Raw genomic sequence first — 21,848 nt, 5'->3', positions numbered from 1 at the left:
ACTTTTTGGCACTCATGAACTCCTGGGTAGCTTTGGCTGTATGCTTGGGGTCATTGTCCATCTGTACTATGAAGCGCCGTCCAATCAACTTTGCAGCATTTGGCTGAATCTGGGCTGAAAGTATATCCCGGTACACTTCAGAATTCATCCGGCTACTCTTGTCTGCTCTTATGTCATCAATAAACACAAGTGACCCAGTGCCATTGAAAGCCATGCATGCCCATGCCATCACGTTGCCTCCACCATGTTTTACAGAGGATGTGGTGTGCCTTGGATCATGTGCCGTTCCCTTTCTTCTCCAAACTTTTTTCTTCCCATCATTCTGGTACAGGTTGATCTTTGTCTCATCTGTCCATAAAATACTTTTCCAGAACTGAGCTGGCTTCTTGAGGTGTTTTTCTGCAAATTTAACTCTGGCCTGTCTATTTTTGGTATTGATGAATGGTTTGCATCTAGATGTGAACCCTTTGTATTTACTGTCATGGAGTCTTCTCTTTACTGTTGACTTAGAGACAGATACACCTACTTCACTGAGAGTGTTCTGGACTTCAGTTGATGTTGTGAACGGGTTCTTCTTCACCAAATTAAGTATGCGGCGATCATCCACCACTGTTGTCATCCGTGGACGCCCAGGCCTTTTTGAGTTCCCAAGCTCACCAGTCAATTCCTTTTTTCTCAGAATGTACCCAACTGTTGATTTTGCTACTCCAAGCATGTCTGCTATCTCTCTGATGGATTTTTTCTTTTTTTTCAGCCTCAGGATGTTCTGCTTCACCTCAATTGAGAGTTCCTTTGACCGCATGTTGTCTGCTCACAGCAACAGCTTCCAAATGCAAAACCACACACCTGGAATCCACCCCTGACCTTTTAACTACTTCATTGATCACAGGTTAACGAGGGAGACGCCTTCAGAGTTAATTGCAGCCCTTAGAGTCCATTGTCCAATTACTTTTGGTCCCTTGAAAAAGAGGACGCTATGCATTACAGAGCTATGATTCCTAAACCCTTTCTCCGATTTGGATGTGGAAACTATCATATTGCAGCTGGGAGTGTGCACTTTCAGCCCATATTATATATATATATATAATTGTATTTCTGAACATGTTTTTGTAAACAGCTAAAATAACAAAACTTGTGTCACTGTCCAAATATTTCTGGCCCTAACTGTATGTGTCAGTAGACACATATATGTATATATATCATTACTTCATACAGCGCTTGATAGACTTTCCTAGAAAGCTCCCAGGCTCGAGTTCATATGAGGGCGCCCTCTGCTGGTTGTCCTCATATGAACTGGAGCCTGGGAGCTTTCTAGGAAAGTTCCCACGCTCCAGGAACAGCCAGCAGAGGGCGCCCTCACCGCAAATGAAGGTAAATATAGGTCATTGACCTACTTTACCTACATTCTACGGGGTTTTGCAGCCAGGAGCAGCTGCATTAGCAGAGCTCCTGGCTGTAAAATATTTTAACTCCTTCAGATGGATTTACATCGTGGGATGTTACAGATCTTCGAAAGGTATGTATATTGTTGGTTTATTATTTTTTCTTTGTCACAGAGCGAGGGTCTTCAGATGGATTGAGCGTAGAATAAATTACTACAACCTTTGTTTTTATTTAATTAAAATAATTTTTAATAGTGCGTGTTTTTTTTAACCCTTTACTAGTATTGGATTAATAATGGATAGGTGTCATAATTGATACCTTTCCATTATTAATTTGGCTTAATGTCACCTTACAATAGCAAGGTGGAATTAACCCTTCATTACCCCATATCCCACCGCTACACGGGAATGGGAAGAGAGTGGCCAAGTGCCAGAATAGGCGCATCTTCCAGATGTGCCTTTTCTGGGGTGGCTGGGGGCAGGTGTTTTTAGCCAGGGGGGGGGCCAATAACCATGGACCCTCTCCAGGCTATTAATATCTGACCTCAGTCACTGGCTTTACTACTCTGGCGGAGAAAATTGCGCGGGAGCCCACGCCAATTTTTTCCGCCATTTAACCCTTTAATTTAATAGCTAGAACGGCCAAATTTTACATATACACACTACTAACATTAGTAGTGTGGAATATGCAAAAAAAAAAAAAGGTGATATGAGATGGTTTACTGTATATAAACCAGGTCTCATATCATGTCGGGTTTAGGAAGGAGAAAGCAAAAGCCGGTAATTGAATTACCGGCTTTAAAGCTATCTAGCGCTGTATGAAATAATATATATACATATATGTGTCTCACTGATATAGATATATATATATATATATATATATATATATATATATATATATATATATATATATATATATATATATATATATATACTAGATTGTGGCCCGATTCTAACGCATCGGGTGTTCTAGAATATGCATGTCCCCGTAGTATATGGACAATGATGATTCCAGAATTCGCGGCAGACTGTGTCCGTCGCTGATTGATCGAGGCAACCTTTATGACATCATCGTCGCCATGGCAACCATTATGACATCATCGTCGCTGTGCCCGTTGCTGATTGATTGGTCGAGGCCGCCAGGCCTCGACCAGAGAGCCGGGATTTCCAGGACAGACAGACAGACGGAAAAACCCTTAGACAATTATATATATATATATATATATATATATATATATATATATATATATATATATATATATATATATATATATATATATATATATATATATATATATATATATATATATATATAATGAAAAAAGGAACAGCATCAAAACACTACCTTGAAATAACGTGCAAAGCTTTCCAGACCACTATTGCAGGTGGTTCAAGTATAACGGAAAAAAAGGAAAACAGCACAACAAAAAGAAAAAATGTGGACTTTAATGCCTGAACGGCGTGGCAACGTTTCGGATATACTATCCTTTCTCAAGCAGTGTATACATGGAAATGTAAGGTTTTTATACAAACCACAGGTAAATCTCATTATAAAAATCATTACAACAATCAACAAAATATACAATATTATTTAAGTGCAAAGTGATATAAAAAGTGCATACGTGCTTTGATCAAAATATGCCTATAAGACATCTTGTTAAAAGATACATAAATCATAACGATCTCTCCAATAGTACCTAAAAACAATAAGTACCTAATCGCCATAATTAATTCCAACAGGTGCACCACCAAACGAAGCATAATCAAAAAGAAGAAACTCACACACGATCTTGATTGTAGACGCCATATCCACGGCGTTCACAGTACCGAAATGCGCATGACCATGACGTCATTACCCATGAATCTTCGCGCTGCAACACGCGCATGCGCAGATAACAAATGAAGTGCCGGACGCCATCTTGTTTATGGTATTCCCTCGCCGTAATACTTATGCCACGGCAAAGGCAATAAAAAGGTTCTGGGGTGTAAACCGACATCCCAAGATGGGGTGTAATAAAATTACTGTCAGAAGTTCAATTTGTGCATTACGGTGTTTTCTCAGTATGGATACTTAGCCTTATTACTAATGGTCTATCTGTGTTATTTGCGGTAGACGGGGTGAGGGAGGGTTAACTGCCTCCCTTTTCGCTCTGCCTGCGCTCTTGACATAGGGGACCCTTCTTTAATGAGTGGGGTGTCCCTGTGTCTGATAGCACATTTTAAGGCTTATGCCACGACCTGGGCTTTTTTTATGTGTCCAATTTAATTATATGGAAATCCCGTTTATAATGACAGTATACGCTCTGACATAATGTCCTTTTGTCTATTGGTAAATATACCGGTATCCTAGGAGGCTTTTGCTTCCATCTTGGGATGTCTTGGGATTTTCCTTTTTTTCCGATATATATATATATACCTATTCTATGTGTACACATTTATTCTACCTAGGAGCAGGGGCATAGAGAATAATTGGGACGTTTGTTAGGCGAGTTTTACGGACGTATTTTATGCGCTCATACGTCCGTAAAACTCGCTAGTGTGACGCCGGCCTAAACCTAACCCTAGCCCTAACGGGAAAATGGAAATAAATACATTTTTTTTATTTTTCCATAACTAAGGAGTTGATGAAGGGGGGTTTGATTTCTATTTATAAGGGGTTTTCTAGTGGATTTTTATGATTGGCAGCCGTCACACACTGAAAGACGCTTTTTATTCCAAAAAATATTTTTTGCGTTACCACATTTTGAGAGCTATAATTTTTTCATATTTTGGTCCACAGAGTCATGTGAGGTCTTGTTTTTTGCGGGACGAGTTGACATTTTTATTGGTAACATTTTCGGGCACGTGACATTTTTGATTGCTTTTTATTCCGATTTTTGTGAAGCAGAATGAACAAAAACCAGCTTGTGAAATTTCTCATCATGCGTACCAAAAGCGCAAACGCAGGAAAAAACACATGTAAACGCGTACAAACGCGGCTTTTTTTAACCGCATGCGACAACGCATGCGTCTAAAAAACGCAGCGTTTGTACGCGTTTACATGAGTTTTTTTCACCACTTGCGGATGCGTTTAAAACGCAAATGTGAAACCAGCCTTACAAAAGAGTTAAACTATAAATGGTAGTTATCATTGGTCCACATCATAGGTGATAATTTGCTAATCATGGGGGCTCTCACTGCTGGGACCCCTCCACTCTGAAGAACTGGGCTATGAGGTGTTAGTAGAGCACTGCACTCAGCTACATCATTCAGTCCTACAGAGAATGGAATTTTATACAGAAAAAAGTTACAACCTGCCAGATGAATCACAGATATAATCTGAAAAAGAGCCATAATTACCTCTGTGCTGAGGCCTCATTGTCATTAATCACCCTGCATTCTGCTGTAACATCCCTGTGTGACCAATAGCCATTAGATGTGATATCAGGTTTATTATTCCTGTTTTATGACATCACGCTGTGCATTATTCCCACACTGCTGTATGCAAAAAATGTTTCCCATCGCATTAATGTGTTTAGCCTAATTTGTAACATCACTTTGTGCATTATCCATGTATTGTTGCCAGGAACACTGTATATTCATCTTGCATAGTGACATCACTGTGCTGCTACTTTATATTTAGTTATTACCCATGTGCTGTGCCATCACTATCCTTATACTGCGCCATCACTGTGTGCATTCTCCCCTATACTGCGCCATCACTGTGTGCATTATCCCCTATACTGCGCCATCACTGTGTGCATTCTCCCCTATACTGTGCCTTCACTGTGTGCATTCTCCCCTATACTGTGCCTTCACTGTGTGCATTCTCCCCTATACTGTGCCATCACTGTGTGCATTATCCCCTATACTGTGCCATCACTGTGTGCATTCTCCCCTATACTGTGCCATCACTGTGTGCATTCTCTCCTATACTGTGCCATCACTGTGTGCATTCTCCCCTATACTGTGCCATCACTGTGTGCATTCTCCCCTATACTGTGCCATCACTGTGTGCATTCTCCCCTATACTGTGCCATCACTGTGTGCATTCTCCCCTATACTGTGCCATCACTGTGTGCATTATCCCCTATACTGTGCCTTCACTGTGTGCATTCTCCCCTATACTGTGCCTTCACTGTGTGCATTATCCCCTATACTGTGCCTTCACTGTGTGCATTCTCCCCTATACTGTGCCATCACTGTGTGCATTCTCCCCTATACTGTGCCATCACTGTGTGCATTATCCCCTATACTGTGCCATCACTGTGTGCATTCTCCCTATACTGTGCCATCACTGTGTGCATTCTCCCTATACTGTGCCATCACTGTGTTTACTGTGACTCCCTCGGTTTCAGATCTTATTTTGGGTCTAGAATTTCCAAGTAATATTCTGCATCTATCATCTACCCAGTAACTGCTCTGTGTTCAGGAAAAGCAGAACTGTTTGACCAGTTGTCATTTTGTTGTTGCACTGCAGTCATGTATAACCATGTGGTTGCTGGCCATTGTTAGACAAGAGCCGTTTTCTGCTGAGCAGTCACATGATCCTTGCCATCGGCACAGCTGTGAGTTCCGAGCGGCTTTCAGGTGCCAAATATTTCTGCACTGTTAGGCCTAACTATGTTGCTCTGTTGACCTCCTCCCTTTCACCAGGCCTTAGTACCCGTCCCTGCCCTCCCTGGTCACAGCTGCTGGCGTGGATGTTTTACGAGTTTGTGTGGCGCACGCCAGCTCCAAGGAAGGAGGTGCTTTACATCTGTCAAGCCACTAACTGCTCTACAGCTGTTGGAAAAAAAAGCAAATGTTCATTGGCGACTTTGACCCAGCTGTATTTCATGAGGCAAATATGGGCTTGAAAATTCAATTACAACTTCACAAGGAAAGAGATGGCCAAGCGTGCAGATCTCTAGGTAGAGGAGAAAAAAAACATCTTGATATCTCTGTATGAAATCAGAAAATTATGGAGATACGGTTTGAACCTATCGTCTGCCATAGGTGTCATTTTACAGGTCCATGGAGAGTGTAACACAAACACCTACGGTTTTGTGTAATGCTACTGCCGACGCCCCTGCATAGTTTCCCTTACCCTTCCATGCAGGGACGCCGACTCACTCTCCCCAGCATGCTTCATGTGTCTGCGTCCTGGCCGTGCACCTTCTGCTTTGAAATGGGCACTGTACGCATCTGCCAAGTTGCCCTCAACCAATATCTAGGAAGGATACTGAATAAAAGGCAACCTCCTCATTAACATGAGGCCTAAGCAACATTGATTAATTAGTCACTTAAGTGTATTATTAGTGAGTTGTTGGTCCCTCGTACTTGCATGGCTAGGTCCTGAACCCAGACCCCTGGTCCTTGCGTGGCTAGGTTCTGACCCCAAACCACTGGTCCTTGCATGGCTAGGTCCTGAACCTAAACCCCAGGTCATTGCGTGGATAGGTCCTGAACCCAAACCCCTGGTCCTTGCGTGGCTAGGTCCTGAACACAAACCCCTGGTCCTTGTGTGGCTAGGTCCTGAACACAAACCCCTGGTCCTTGTGTGGCTAGGTCCTGAACACAAACCCCTGGTCCTTGTGTGGCTAGGTCCTGAGCACAAACCCCTGGTCCTTGTGTGGCTAGGTCCTGAGCACAAACCCCTGGTCCTTGTGTGGCTAGGTCCTGAACCAGAACCAATGGTCCTTAAACGTGTACTCCGTATATACGGACTGCTAAAACAAGTCTCTGAATGCAGTCCTGCCTGTGACTCAGTGTCAGTATCCATCCTGCCTGAGGAGTAGTCTGAATGGAGCCTTAGGCCGGCGTCACACTAGCGAGTATTACGGACGTATGAGCGCATAAAATACGTCCGTAAAACACACATTACACACGGCCCAATTATTCTCTATGCCCCTGCTCCTATCTGCCCTATTTTACTGATCTGTATTATACGGCTTTCTACGGCCGTAGAAAATCGCAGCATGCTGCGTTTGTCACCGTATTGCACAAAAAAAAAAAAAAAAAAAAAAAAAAATCGCCAATGAAAGTCTATGGAAGCCAGAAAAATACGGATTACACACAGACCAGCAGTGTGACTTGCGAGAAATACGCAGCGCTGTTAGAGAGAAAAGCTGGTAATTCAGTGCGGTGTACAGTAAAATCACACTGACAGCTTACAGTAGAATAGGTAGAATAAATGTGTACACACACACATTATATATATATATATTCTATGTCAGTGAGACACATATATGTATATATATTATTGTTTCATACAGCGCTAGATAGCTTTAAAGCCGGTAATTCAATTGCCGGCTTTTGCTATCTCCTTCCTAAACCCGACATGATATGCGACATGGTTACATACAGTACACCATCTCATATCCCCATTTTTTTTTTGCATAATCCACACTACTAATGTTAGTAGTGTGTATATGCAAAATTTGACCGTTCTAGCTATTAAATTAAGGGGTTAAATGGCGGAAAAAATTGGCGTGGGCTCCCGCGCAATTTTCTCCGCCAGAGTAGTAAAGCCAGTGACTGAGGGCAGATATTAATAGCCTGGAGAGGGTCCATGGTTATTGGCCCCCCTGGCTAAAAGCATCTGCCCCCAGCCACCCCAGAAAAGGCACATCTGGAAGATGCGCCTATTCTGGCACTTGGCCACTCTCTTCCCATTCCCGTGTAGCGGTGGGATATGGGGTAATGAAGGGTTAATGCCACCTTGCTATTGTAAGGTGACATTAAGCCAAATTAATAATGGAGAGGCGTCAATTATGACACCTATCCATTATTACTCCAATAGTAGTAAAGGGTTAAAAAAAAACATTATTAAAGTATTTTAATGAAATAAACACAAAGGTTGTTGTAATATTTTATTCTACGCTCAATCCATCTGAAGACCCTCGCTCTGTAACAAAGAAAAAATAATAAACCAACAATATACATACCTTCCGAAGATCTGTAACGTCCCACGATGTAAATCCATCTGAAGGGGTTAAAATATTTTACAGCCAGGAGCTCTGCTAATGCAGCGGTGCTCGTGGCTGCAAAACCCCGGGGAATGAAGGTAAAGTAGGTCAATGACCTGTAGTTACCTTCATTTGCGGTGAGGCGCCCTCTGCTGGTTGTCCCTCGAGCGTGGGAACTTTCCTAGAAAGCTCCCAGGCTCGAGTTCATATGAGGACAACCAGCAGAGGGCGCCTCACCGCGAATGAAGGTAAATATAGGTCATTGACCTACTTTACCTTCATTCCCCGGGGTTTTGCAGCCACGAGCAGCGCTGCATTAGCAGAGCTCCTGGCTGTAAAAAATTTTACCCCCTTCAGATGGATCTACAACCTGGGACGTTACAGATCCTCAGAAGGTATGTATATTGTTGGTTTATTATTTTTTTCTTTGTTACAGAGCGAGGGTCTTCAGATGGATTGAGCGTAGAATAAAATATTACAACAACCTTTGTGTTTATTTCATTAAAATACTTTAATAATGTTTTTTTTTAACCCTTTACTACTATTGGAGTAATAATGGATAGGTGTCATAATTGACGCCTCTCCATTATTAATTTGGCTTAATGTCACCTTACAATAGCAAGGTGGCATTAACCCTTCATTACCCCATATCCCACCGCTACACGGGAATGGGAAGAGAGTGGCCAAGTGCCAGAATAGGCGCATCTTCCAGATGTGCCTTTTCTGGGGTGGCTGGGGGCAGGTGTTTTTAGCCAGGGGGGGGGGGGGGGCAATTACCATGGACCCTCTCCAGGCTATTAATATCTGCCCTCAGTCACTGGCTTTACTACTCTGGCGGAGAAAATTGCGCGGGAGCCCACGCCAATTTTTTCCGCCATTTAACCCTTTAATTTAATAGCTAGAACGGCCAAATTTTGCATATACACACTACTAACATTAGTAGTGTGGATTATGCAAAAAAAATGGGGATATGAGATGGATTACTGTATGTAAACCATGTCTCATATCATGTCGGGTTTTGGAAGGAGAAAGCAAAAGCCGGTAATTGAATTATCGGCTTTAAAGCCATCTAGCGCTGTATGAAATTGTATATATGTATGTATGTATATATATATATATATATATATATATATATATATATATACACATACAGTATATATGTTTTTATGGGGTTTTTTCACACATGGATCCCTTGTATATCCGTATGTCGGTTTTGCAAGCCTGCGAGAAAATCTCGCAGTACGGATGCCGTACGGATTACATACAGAGGATGCCATGCGCAAAATACGCTGACACACCCTGCCTACGGAGGAGCTACGGACCACTATTTTGGGGACTTTTCTGCGTATTACGGCCGTAATATACGGACCGTATTGTCTTACGCCGAGTGTGAGGCCGGCCTTAGTCGGCGAACCTAACCCTTGGGGTCTGTAGCCGCAGTACTGGAGACTGACTAGGAGTGGTACCTGGTGGCTACCTGCAGCTTAAGTGTGACTCCACCATTAGGAGCTCCAGTGAACACCAGGTAACCACTTCGCGACCCCGCTTCCTAGTTAAACCTCGCCCTATGGCACAATGGTCCACGAACCACATGCACCACCTGCAGACACGACAAACTGCTTATACCACTCAGACATTGCTGTACTCCCGGAGATATCCAGCAGGTTTGGTGCAACTTCATTGCTCAGTAGAGAAAGCCTGAACCAATGAGACTCGATTAAGAAGAGCAGGGTACCTGAACACTAAGGTCACGTTCACATGTTCAGCATTTTACCTCACTATTCGTAAGCCAAAACTAGAAGTGGGCAAAAAATGCAGAAGTGGGGATGTGTTTCTTATTTACTTTTCCTCTGATTGTTCCACTCCTGATTTTGGCTTAGAAATAATGATGTGAAATACCAAATGTGTGAACATGGCCTAACAATGAGAATTTCCTCCTTTTCTACTGTTTTCTCTGCCCTCCCTGAGAGATACTTTCTCCCCTCTCTATTATGTAGATATCTGTGAATAACTATCCCCTCCCCATCTTCCCTATCTCCAAGGGTCGGTTCACAGGAGTGTAAGAAAAAACAAAAATTGCTCACAGTTTCATCCACAAAAGTGGATCGATTTTTTTTTCTCACTTGTCATCTGTATGCAATTCGTTTTTGTTTGTTTTTTTTACAGCAGCAGCTATTGATCATTTATAATCATGTAAACCATTTACAGTTTCCTATGTTAAAGAATTGTAATGTATCCGTATATATATCGCATGCTATACTGTGGCACCCAATTTCTTTTGAAGCACCCATATACATGAATGGGCGAGTCTCACCCAATTTATGGATTTAGTCGAAGGGGAAAAAAAAAATATATTATAGATATCAATAAATGTTCGCTTATCTGCACTGTCCTGTTGAATAAGGTTTTTTGAGGGACAATACTCAGACCAGAAATATGGTTGACTGAATGAGCCCAAGCACTCAGAAAAGAGAAAGGGAGAGAAGACAAATCTGTCAGAACCAGAAGCAAGAACTCAGACCAGTAACATTTTTAAAAAAGCACTGAGCTATATATAAGACCTACAGACACTTTACGGCAGTAAGATGGTAGAAAATTATTAGCGAAGACTAGGTAGAGAGTTGCTTAACTTTAACTTTTTGATACTACCTGGTATTTTGCTTTGATAAAACCTTATTGATACAGTCATGTGCAGATCACATGAGTTTTTATTGCATTCCTGCAGTGGAAAGGCACTGAAATCGCATGTGCTTGTGGATTTTCTACATCTTATTCAATGGGAAAAACCTACACATAAAACTCAGCGTACCCACAAGTGAAACGGACATGTTGGGGGATTTTATTCATTTTTTTTTTTTTTTTTTATTATTCATTTTTTTTGCGGATTTCAAAAACGCATGTGCTGACCTGTAGTGTGTTTTTGAAATCCACACAAAATAAAAAATAATAATCTACAAAAAAACTAATTAAAAAAAAAAAAAAAAGCACAGCGCACATGAGATTTTTATAAATTAATGATGAGCGTACGTGCTGGGATAAGGTGTTATCTGAGCATGCTCGGGCGCTATTCGTGTGCTCGAAAAATATGTTTGAGTCCCAACGGCTGCATGTCTCATGGCTGTTCAACGGCAGCAACACATGCAAAAAAACTTTTTAACTCTTTGTGCATGGTATAAATTTAGGACCCTCGCTCTGCTCCGATGCTCAGTATTCCTAGAGATGATCTGCAATTCTATGAAATATAATAAGTGTCTATGGCTTTGACTATTTATTCTGCAAGTTGCAATTAATATTTGTAATCTGCACTTTCTACATTTCCTCGCACACTTTTACACATTTTAATTACCGCCGACATGTTTCTCCTGTAATTAGCCGTCTGGCAAGTACATGTACAGTCTGCTGTAAAATTGAGTAACTGCGCAGAAATTATAATGACACCCTCTGGTGCTATAATAAGTTAATATTACAGAACAGCCCTCACTGCAGAACATCCTGGGCAGAGCCGAGTAAAGTCTGGAGTACTGGTATGTCATCAGTCCGCACACTCATCGGCGTAAATTAAAATCACTCCGATGTTGATTCTGAAAAGTAAGGAAGAGTATCATGCGAGTACAATGCGAGTTTTAGCAAGTAGAATCCATGTGTTTTTAGCATCAGCTTTCACATACAAATGACAGAATTAGGCTACGTTCACATTAGCGTTGTGCGCCGCTGCGTCGGCGACGCAACGCACAACGCACGCTAAAAAGCACCAAAACGCACGCAAAAACGCTGCGTTTTGCGACGCATGTGTCGTTTTTTGCCAAAATTTGGACGCAAGAAAAATGCAACTTGTTGCGTTTTCTTGGTCCGACGCTTGTGGCAAAAAAGACGCATGCGTCGCACAACGCAGCACAATGGTAACGTTCACACTAGCGTTTCCCGTTTTGCATCGTGTTTGCGTCGGGCGATGCATGCGTCATGCACCCATATATTTAACATGGGGGACGCATCCGTCTTTTTGTGCTGCGTTGTGCGACGCATGCGTCTTTTTTGCCGCAAGCGTCGGACCAAGAAAACGCAACAAGTTGCATTTTTCTTGCGTCCAAATTTCGGCAAAATACGACGCATGCGTCGCAAAACGCAGCGTTTTTGCGTGCGTTTTTGCGTGCGTTGTGTCGCCGACGCAGCGGCGCACAACGCTAGTGTGAACATAGCCTAAAGGACGCATGCGTCCCCCATGTAAAATATAGGGGCGCATGACGCATGCGTCGCCGCTGCGTCGCCCGACGCAAACACGACGCAAAACGGGAAACGCTAGTGTGAACGTAACCTTACTGTATCTGGTTCTGTAACAAAAAAAAAATAATCAGATTAGAAAGAAATATCTACGTCAGTGAGATATATACACTCAGCGTCTTTCGTGTGTAATTTACTGTACATGTACTTAACTAATTAAGATAAAAGAAAACAAATGGCGTGAGATCCCCCTTATTTTAATAACCAGCTGAGGGAGAGAAGACAGCCGGGGCTGGTGTTGTGAGAAGGGGCCAATATCCATGAAGCTTCCCCACCTATTAATATCAGCCCCCAGCTGTCTGCTTAGCCTTTGCTGATTAAAAATAGGGGGACCCCCATGTCATTTTTGCCCCCCCCCTTTTAATTTTTTCTTTATTAGCTAAATGCATGTACAGTAAACTATATACACCCACACTGTACTAATTATATAGCTCACTGACATCTTTCTATCTATATACAGTTGTGTGAAAAAGTGCTTGCTCGCTTCCTGATTTCTTATTCTTTGGCATGTTTGTCACACTTTAATATTTAAATGTGTTTGATCTGAAACATTTGACAAAGATAACACAATTAACAGCAAAATGCAGCTTTGAAATGAAGGTCTTTATTATTAAGGGAAAGGAAATCCAAACCTACAAAGCCCTGCGTGATAAAGTGATTGCCCATTAAACCTAATAACTTAGCAGCAACAACTGCAATCAAGCGTTTGCGATAAGAGGCAATGAGTCTTTTACTCTGGAAGAATTCTGGCCCACTCATCTTTGCAGAATTGTTGTAATTCAGCCACATTAGAAAGTTTCCAAGCATGAACCGCCTTTTTAAAAAGGTCATGCCACAGCGTCTCAATCTGATTAATGTCAGGATTTTGACTAGGCTAGTCCAAAGTCTTAATTTTGTTTTTCTTAAGCCATTTAGAGGTGGACTTACTGGTGTGTTTCGGATCATTGTTCTCCTGCATAACCCAAGTGTGCTTCAGCTTCAGGTCACAATGGCCAGACATTCTACTTCATGACTTTTTTGGCAGACAACAGAATCAATGGTTCCATTTACCACAGCAATTCTTCCCGATGCTGAAGCAGCAAAACATGCCCAGACCATCACACTCCCACCACCATATTTTACTGTTGGTATGATGTTCCTTTTCTGAAATGCTGTGTTACTTCTACGCCATATGTAATGGGACTTACATCATCCAAAAAGTTCAAATTTTGTGTCGGAAGTTCATTATCCATTATTATGAGTATTCTCCAAAAAGTCTTGGTGGATCATCAAGATGTTTTCTGGCAAAGCCAAGACAGTAGTGAGCAGCGCCAAAGCAAACCCTTTAACCAAAGTGTCGCACTGTGATCTCATGCCTCGCGCTTAGCTATATTCGCGCCACTTATTGGAGCACTCATGTCCACAATGATGGCAGTTACTGGTTCTTGGTGCTGCTAGAAACACTCGTCCATATAGCGGACGGTGCAAGAGCTTGCAGCCAGTTACATACAATAGTCTGGTCTGTAAAGTGGATCAGACTGGCGCATGCAGCCATTATTTTACACGAGAACTTGAGATCCATGTGGAAAATTGCCCATGTGCACTAGCATATTGGCTACAATTGGTTCATGTGCTGCCGAGCTACACTCCGCTGTGCACATGGATAAAACAGGCCAAACTAAAAAAAAATGCTAATGTGAACATACCCTAGAAGGATTATTCCCATCTTGTCTGTTCAGGAGCGCACCGCTCCCCCGCCTCCAGACTTCTTGTTTGCTGTCCACACTGCAAACGAGAAACGGTAAAGAGAGGGGCGCAATAGCGCAGTTTCCAAAACAACAATTAGTTATTAGTTTGGCTATGTATCTGAGGAAGTGGACAGGACGTCCACGAAACGCGTAGTTTTATAGCCCTGAATAAAGGATGGAACTCTTCTGAACTCTGATTCTGTTGGAATAAGTTTAAATGCAACAACTCCATTCCTGTTGTAGTCTGCATTGAATGTCTATGAGTGTTCATTTGTCAGCTATGCTGTGATTGTTAAAGTTTGTACAAAAAAAAAGGTCAGAGGACTCTCACTGATTGCATCATTCTGCTGCTGTTTCCTTCACAGAGAGACATGTGTTACATGGACTAGATTATATCGGTAGTTACTGTCAAAGCTTTCTTATTTTGTTCCAGTTCAAGCTGCATATATTAAACACAGTTTGCCTTACGTTGGATTCTGCTGCTTATATGAAGTAACACGCGCTGCTGTGGTAATACTCCGGCTAACAGGTTATGGGCCCAGCCACCGGAAAGTAAATGGTAAAAAGCCCAGTCACCGGAATAAGCAGCGAGCCAAGCGCAGACAGCACAGAGGAACCCCCGGAATACAAGGACACCGGAACGCAAAGGTACCGCAGTGTACAGAGCACCGGACAGCGCAGCTTAAAGGGCCAGTAACAAAAAAAAAAAAAAAGGTACAAGAGACAAGAATGTCTACAGAAAGGAATGCAGTGAAGTACACAGTGCCAAGCCTCACAAATCACAATTACAGCTCCTGGAAATTCAAGGTAAAGATGTTACTTATAAGAGAGGGTACATGGAAATGTATTGAACAGCCTGTGCCTGACCCAGTACCGGGTGATTGGCTAGAGACTGATCAGAAAGCACAAAGCACTATTTCCCTCAGCATAGATGATAACCAGATTGTACATGTATGCAAATGTGATACTGCAAAGAAAATGTGGGAAGAATTACAGAAAGTGCATGAAAGGTCAAATCTCAGCAATAAGCTATATCTTATGAGAAAGCTGTATCAGTCTAAATTAAGTGATGGCCAGCATATGCAGGACTATATCAGAAACACCCTAGAGATTGTGGAGCGCCTAAGGGGTATTGGTGAAGAAATTAAAGATTTTCATGTTGCTGCATTACTATTAAGTGGTCTTCCAGAAAGTTATGACACGCTTGTGACTGCATTAGATGCCAGACCAGATGATGAACTCACACTAGAATATGTGAAAGGGAAACTTGCAGATGAATACAAGAGAAAGTCAGAGACTATTAGCAATAATATATGCAAAGCAGAAGCAGCATTAAAGACACAGTACTTTTCTAAAGCTCAGAGTCATTTAAAGGAAACTCGTGAATGTTTTGTCTGTAAAAAGCCTGGTCACCTTAAAACAGACTGCAGAGTGTGGAAAGCAAGAATGAATCAGTTTAAAAAGCAGGACAGTCATCAAAAGGTTAAAACAGCTGTAAAGAAGGAAGATGCATGTATTGCGACTGCATTTGGGGTCAGCACAAGCCCATATGCAAACCATGTTTGGTGTATTGACTCTGGAGCGACTGCTCACATGACACGTGATAAAGATTTCTTCATTAATCTAGATGAAAGCAAGTCTGAAAAGGTAATTTTAGCTAATGGTCACTATATGACATCAGAAGGAATAGGAGATGGTTATCTCCATTGTCAAGTTCAATCCTCAGCACAAGTCAGAAAAATCCCAGTTAAAGACGTGCTGTATGTTCCCAAACTTGAAAGTAACCTTTTATCTGTAAAGAAGCTTGCACAACAGGGAAATATAGTTACATTTAAGGATGACAGATGCATCATTTCAAAGAAGGGTCATACCCTTGCCGAAGGAAAAATCAAAGATGAACTTTATCAGCTGAAATGCAATGAAACTGTTTACAGTGCTAGACAAGATTTTCATAAGGACTGTATTCATGTGTGGCACAGACGCCTAGGCCACAGAGATCCAGAAGCAGTAAAGAAACTAGCTCAACTTGCAAATGGTATTGCAATCAACCAGTGTAATCAAACAATGAAGTGCACAAGTTGCCTAAAAGGGAAAATGTCCAGAAAATCGTTTCCTAAAGTAAGCACTACTAAATCTGCACAGATACTGGATTTGATACATACAGATGTGTGTGGTCCAATGAGTGTTCTTACTCCCAGCAAGAAGAGATATTTTCTCACATTCATTGATGATTATTCCAGATATACTGTTACTTACCTACTTCAAAGTAAAGATGAAGTTCCACAGAAACTTGAAGAATATCTTGCTGCAGTTCTTAACAAATTTGGAAGAATACCAAAGGTACTGCGAGCAGATAATGGAACTGAATATACAAGTGGTAAAGTGCAAACCATCCTGAAAAAGAATGGAATCGTGTTCCAGACAACCGTTCCATACAACCCAGAGCAGAATGGGACAGCAGAGAGAAAGAACCGAACTCTTTGTGAAAGTGGAAGAAGTATGCTATTTGATGGAAACCTACCTACAACATATTGGGGAGAAGCCATCATGACTGCTACCTATCTTCAAAATCGACTGCCAAGTAAAGCTACAAGTAAAACTCCATATGAGCTATGGAACTGTGAGAAGCCCAACCTGAAGCATCTCAGGATATTCGGAAGCAAAACTTTTGTGCATGTTCCCAAAGAAAAACGTTCTAAGTGGGAATCTCATGCAAAGGAAGGAGTTCTTGTGGGGTACAGTGAAACTCAGAAAGGATACAGAATCCTGCACCCACAGACCAACACAGTAACAATCAGCAGAGATGTAGTGATTGATGAAAACTCAGTATCGCTCAAATTTCATGAGGTTACGCAAATAATTCAACCTAAGGAACAAGAATTTCAGTCAGTGATTCCAGACATTGAAGAGAATCTCAAAGAAAATACTGAAGTCTGGATATGCTCTGAAAGTACTGAAAAAGAAACAGAAGAACCAAGCCAACCTCAGGAGATCAGAAGATCAGAAAGATCAAATAAAGGAATTCCAGCTAAACGCCTTTCTTATATGGTCAGATCAATTCCAGAAGAAGAGCCACAGTCATGGCAGGAAATGCAAAAACTGCCTATTCATAAGAAGCAAAAATGGATAAAAGCTGCTGATGAAGAAATGGAATCCCTTCATAAGCTCAAAACATGGGAGCTCACAGAGCTACCTCAAGGCAAGAAAGCAATTGGATGTAAGTGGGTCTTTAAGAACAAATATGACTCCGAAGGTAATGTTCACCGTTTTAAAGCAAGATTGGTCGCAAAAGGATATTCACAAAAATATGGTGAAGATTATGATGCTACTTTTGCTCCAGTTGCCAAGCAAACTACATTCAGAACTTTATTATCCATAGCTGCTGTTCAGCAGATGAAAGTAAGACATTTTGACATCAAAACAGCCTTTCTACATGGAGACATTGAAGAAGAGCTGTACATGACTCAACCAGAAGGCTATGTTAAAAGGGGTAAAGAGAACCTTGTTTGCAGAATGCAAAAATCTCTCTACGGCCTTAAGCAATCAGCAAGAGCATGGAACACTAAGATGAACAAAGTGTTAATCGACGAAGGATTTAAAAGGTCTCAAGCGGATCCATGTTTGTATACAAAAGGTGTATCACAAGATTGGATGTATGTTATTCTATATGTGGATGATGTAATAATAGCGCATCAAGAAGAGAGAGAAATTTCAAAACTAGGTCAAATTCTGAACAAGCATTTCGAGACCAAGGACCTTGGAGATGTGACATACTATTTGGGAATCCAAATCCAGAGAGAGGAAGATGGAAGTTTTCTTCTTAATCAAAATTCTAAAATCTCCACAGTTCTAAACCAGTTTGGAATGTCAGAAGCCAAAGGCATATCAACTCCAATGGATCCATCTTACCTAAAATTGGAAGGAGAAGAAGATCTGCTACCCACAAATGACAGTTACAGACAAGCAGTGGGGGCACTTCTATACATAGCAACCACAACCCGTCCAGATATCTCAGCCACAGTGGGAATTCTCTGCCGACGTGTAAGCAAGCCACGCCAAAGAGATTGGAATGCAATTAAGAGACTTCTTCAGTATCTTAAGGCAACCCAAGAGTTAAGTCTAAAGATTTCTGCATCAGGAGATCTAATTCTCAGAGGATATGTAGATGCAGATTGGGCTGGAGACTCAAGTGATCGAAGATCAACAAGTGGTTACTTGTTCAAGTTAGGACACACTTCAATCTCATGGTCCAGTAGAAAACAAGTGTCAGTTGCATTGTCTTCTACAGAAGCAGAATATACATCAGCTGCTCATGCAAGTCAAGAGTTAATTTGGTTGAAGCAACTTTTGGAAGAATTCGGCAAACCACTAGCTGAACCAACTGTTATCTATGAGGACAACCAAGGATGTATCAAGCTCGCCAGCAGTGAAAGGATAAGTGCAAGAACAAAGCACATTGATGTTAAACATCATCATTTGCGTGACTTAGTAGAGCGTGAAGTTCTAAAGTTCGTTTACTGTGAATCTGACAAGATGTTAGCAGATGTTTTGACAAAGCCATTGTCAAGAGCCAAGTTTGAAGAATTCAGAACTGCAATGGGACTAACAGGATAAGCAGTTGTTGAGTGGGGGTGTTGGAATAAGTTTAAATGCAACAACTCCATTCCTGTTGTAGTCTGCATTGAATGTCTATGAGTGTTCATTTGTCAGCTATGCTGTGATTGTTAAAGTTTGTACAAAAAAAAAGGTCAGAGGACTCTCACTGATTGCATCATTCTGCTGCTGTTTCCTTCACAGAGAGACATGTGTTACATGGACTAGATTATATCGGTAGTTACTGTCAAAGCTTTCTTATTTTGTTCCAGTTCAAGCTGCATATATTAAACACAGTTTGCCTTACGTTGGATTCTGCTGCTTATATGAAGTAACACGCGCTGCTGTGGTAATACTCCGGCTAACAGATTCCTTTGCCTGATTTTGGAGGAGCGCGGAATTGTCGGCATCTTGACTATCCTATCCAGAACATATTGAGAACGGGCGCACGTGTGTGTCATTTGGCACAACGCACGCCATCTGATTCTTGTCCACAATACGGTGTCTGCGGCCATTGTTTCCACACGGACACACACTGTCTATTTGGAACATTGCTCGTGAAACGTGTGCGGTATGCTGTCCGTTCACCATGGACCCAAACTACTGTCGTGTGAATCAGCCCAGACGGCTCGTGCGCACAAATGATTTTCTTGGATAAGTGATATCTGTTTTCATGGATCGCAATCATACCTGTGATAGTCCATGGGGTTGTGCACATCGCTGATCCAAGTGGTCCGCGTAAAAAGACCGCAGGACATCAGCGTGCGGTCCGATTTTCACAGACTGACAGAAAGAAGAAACTTTTTTTTATTCCCTCCACATCCGAGAAAAACGGATCAAACTCCAATCCGTGATATGGGACCGTTTACCCCGGATGTGGAGAAGACAGGTCGTGTGAGCCCCCCATAGAATTGGACCCCACAAAAATCTCTTACTACGTGATTTGCAGTTTTACTGCATGAATTTCTGCACAAAAAAAAATAAATAATCACTTGCATAGTATTTTACATAAAACCAACTATTTATGGATGAAGACGCTTTTACCTTGCATTTAACATATTTGTACGTCTTCCTCTTGCAATATCATAATCGCGTGAATCTACAGATGCAATTTAATGGAACGGCAAAAGAAAAGACAAAATATTCGTACCGAGATCCATCACATTAGTATGATAATTATGGTAGAGTGCTCTGACAGCCCTACATTACTCTGCGTGCATCATATATGACAGGGCAGCCATTTAGGAGGGAAATAATCCATTTAAAAGATTTGCATCGGCATGCTACAATTAGGAAAGCAGGTGTCTATGCGAATAGTAGCTGCAGTAATTAACTCGGTCCCAGAAATTGGGAGTCTTCTATATAAGGACAGTTTATATAATATTGGGGTACATCTTACTTTAAAGTAAGGACAAATACATATATATATATATATATATATATATATATATATATATATATATATATATATATATATATATATATATATATATATATATATATATACCCAAAAAAAATAAAAATAAATAAAAACACAAACATTTTAGATATTACCCAACCAAAGCTATATGGGGTGTATATATATATATATATATATATATATATATATATATATATATATATATATATATATATATATATATATATATATAACAAATACATTCTCTTCTATGTGATATTTCCCCCGTTACCATCCTTCTGTTCTCGGCCCACCAATGGGTTAATGCTAAGTAATATCTAACAGTAATTCATTTGTTGGTTCTTATATGATAAGTTAGATCTCAGCTTCTTCCTCCTTTAGTCCAGACTTCAGGCTGTAAGGACAATATACTCTTTATATTACTACAGAGGAATTTGTCAGCTAGATCCCTATACAAAAAGTCAGATGTCCCGAAGATTGCAATCACCATGAAAAATAGACGACGCAATGCCCGGCGGGGAAGCGAGACACGAAAAGACCCCAAAATCCTAAAAGGATTTTCTATCAGACTTTTGCATGAGTTATTCAGCATTAATGGCTGTTCTGGATCCAGCCAAGGATTTCCCTGGTGTAGGCAGCAAATTAACCAACAGCTGTGGCAAAGCAATGCTGCTCCCTGGGAATAACCCCTTCCATTGTAGAGTCCCAGAATCAGTGAGTAACAGACATGGAATAACACAGGTTAAATCACAGAGCACAAATCCGGTTTCCTAAAAGCGGCTTAAAGGCATATTGGATTTAAAGGGAAAAAATAAATTAAAAAAAAAATTAAAAAAAAAAGAGAAAAGTTTTGCAAACTTACCATCTGCCCCTGGCTCCAGATTGGGTCTGTTCCCAGTCATCATGCTCAAAGCCCCCTGCAGGGATGTAATGCTTGCCAAATTAGATGGTGTATCTTGCTGGAAAGAAGTAATCAGTGCATTAAATCTAGGAGTCCCTGAGATGCAGCAACATAGTCCTGGCTGCAATGGATGAAGCTGTGAAGAGCAGAGTCCTGTCCTGTATCACAGAGGCAGAGACAAACCCCAGCCCACACTGCCAGAGACCAATCACCAGTGCAGGGGAGGACTGTGGGATCCTCCGAGCTGTCATCACACTGGGGAGACTGGTTAAGAAATAGAAAAAAAAAGTTACTTAGTTGTGGACATTTCCCAATGTAATCATATTAAATAGTAAAAGTGATACAGTGTTGTCAGGCATAAAGGGAACTCATGGTTGCATTGTTTGTGCTGACTACATAGTTGCAGAATTATTTTTTTGCAATCACACATCAGTTTTATGTTTCAGTGTTTGTATGCCAAAACCAGGAGTGGAACGTACAGAGAAAAACCTATAATTGAAAGATTGACACTAATGATGAGCGTATGTGCTGGGATAAGGTGTTATCTGAGCATGCTCCGGTCCTACCCAAGTGTCTTTGGCGTGCTCGACTATGTTCGAGTCCCAAGCACTGCATGTC

General features: G+C 41.3%; 1 protein-coding gene across 1 annotated transcript in view; it reads right to left on the bottom strand.

The window, feature by feature from the left end:
* Positions 1 to 21,364, bottom strand: part of FGD3 (FYVE, RhoGEF and PH domain containing 3) — a 232,319-nt gene extending 210,955 nt beyond the window's left edge. The window contains exon 1 of the mRNA XM_069736733.1: positions 21,192 to 21,364. Coding sequence (XP_069592834.1) covers positions 21,192 to 21,234 — 43 coding nt within the window. The 5' untranslated portion in view covers positions 21,235 to 21,364. The remainder of the gene's footprint in view (positions 1 to 21,191) is intronic.
* Between the last annotated feature and the right edge of the window lie 484 nt (positions 21,365 to 21,848).

This window comes from Ranitomeya imitator, chromosome 8, assembly GCF_032444005.1.
Source record: "Ranitomeya imitator isolate aRanImi1 chromosome 8, aRanImi1.pri, whole genome shotgun sequence".
Lineage (NCBI taxonomy): Eukaryota > Metazoa > Chordata > Amphibia > Anura > Dendrobatidae > Ranitomeya > Ranitomeya imitator.
Note: the sequence above shows the minus strand (reverse complement) of the source record. Positions and strands in the feature narration are given on the sequence as shown.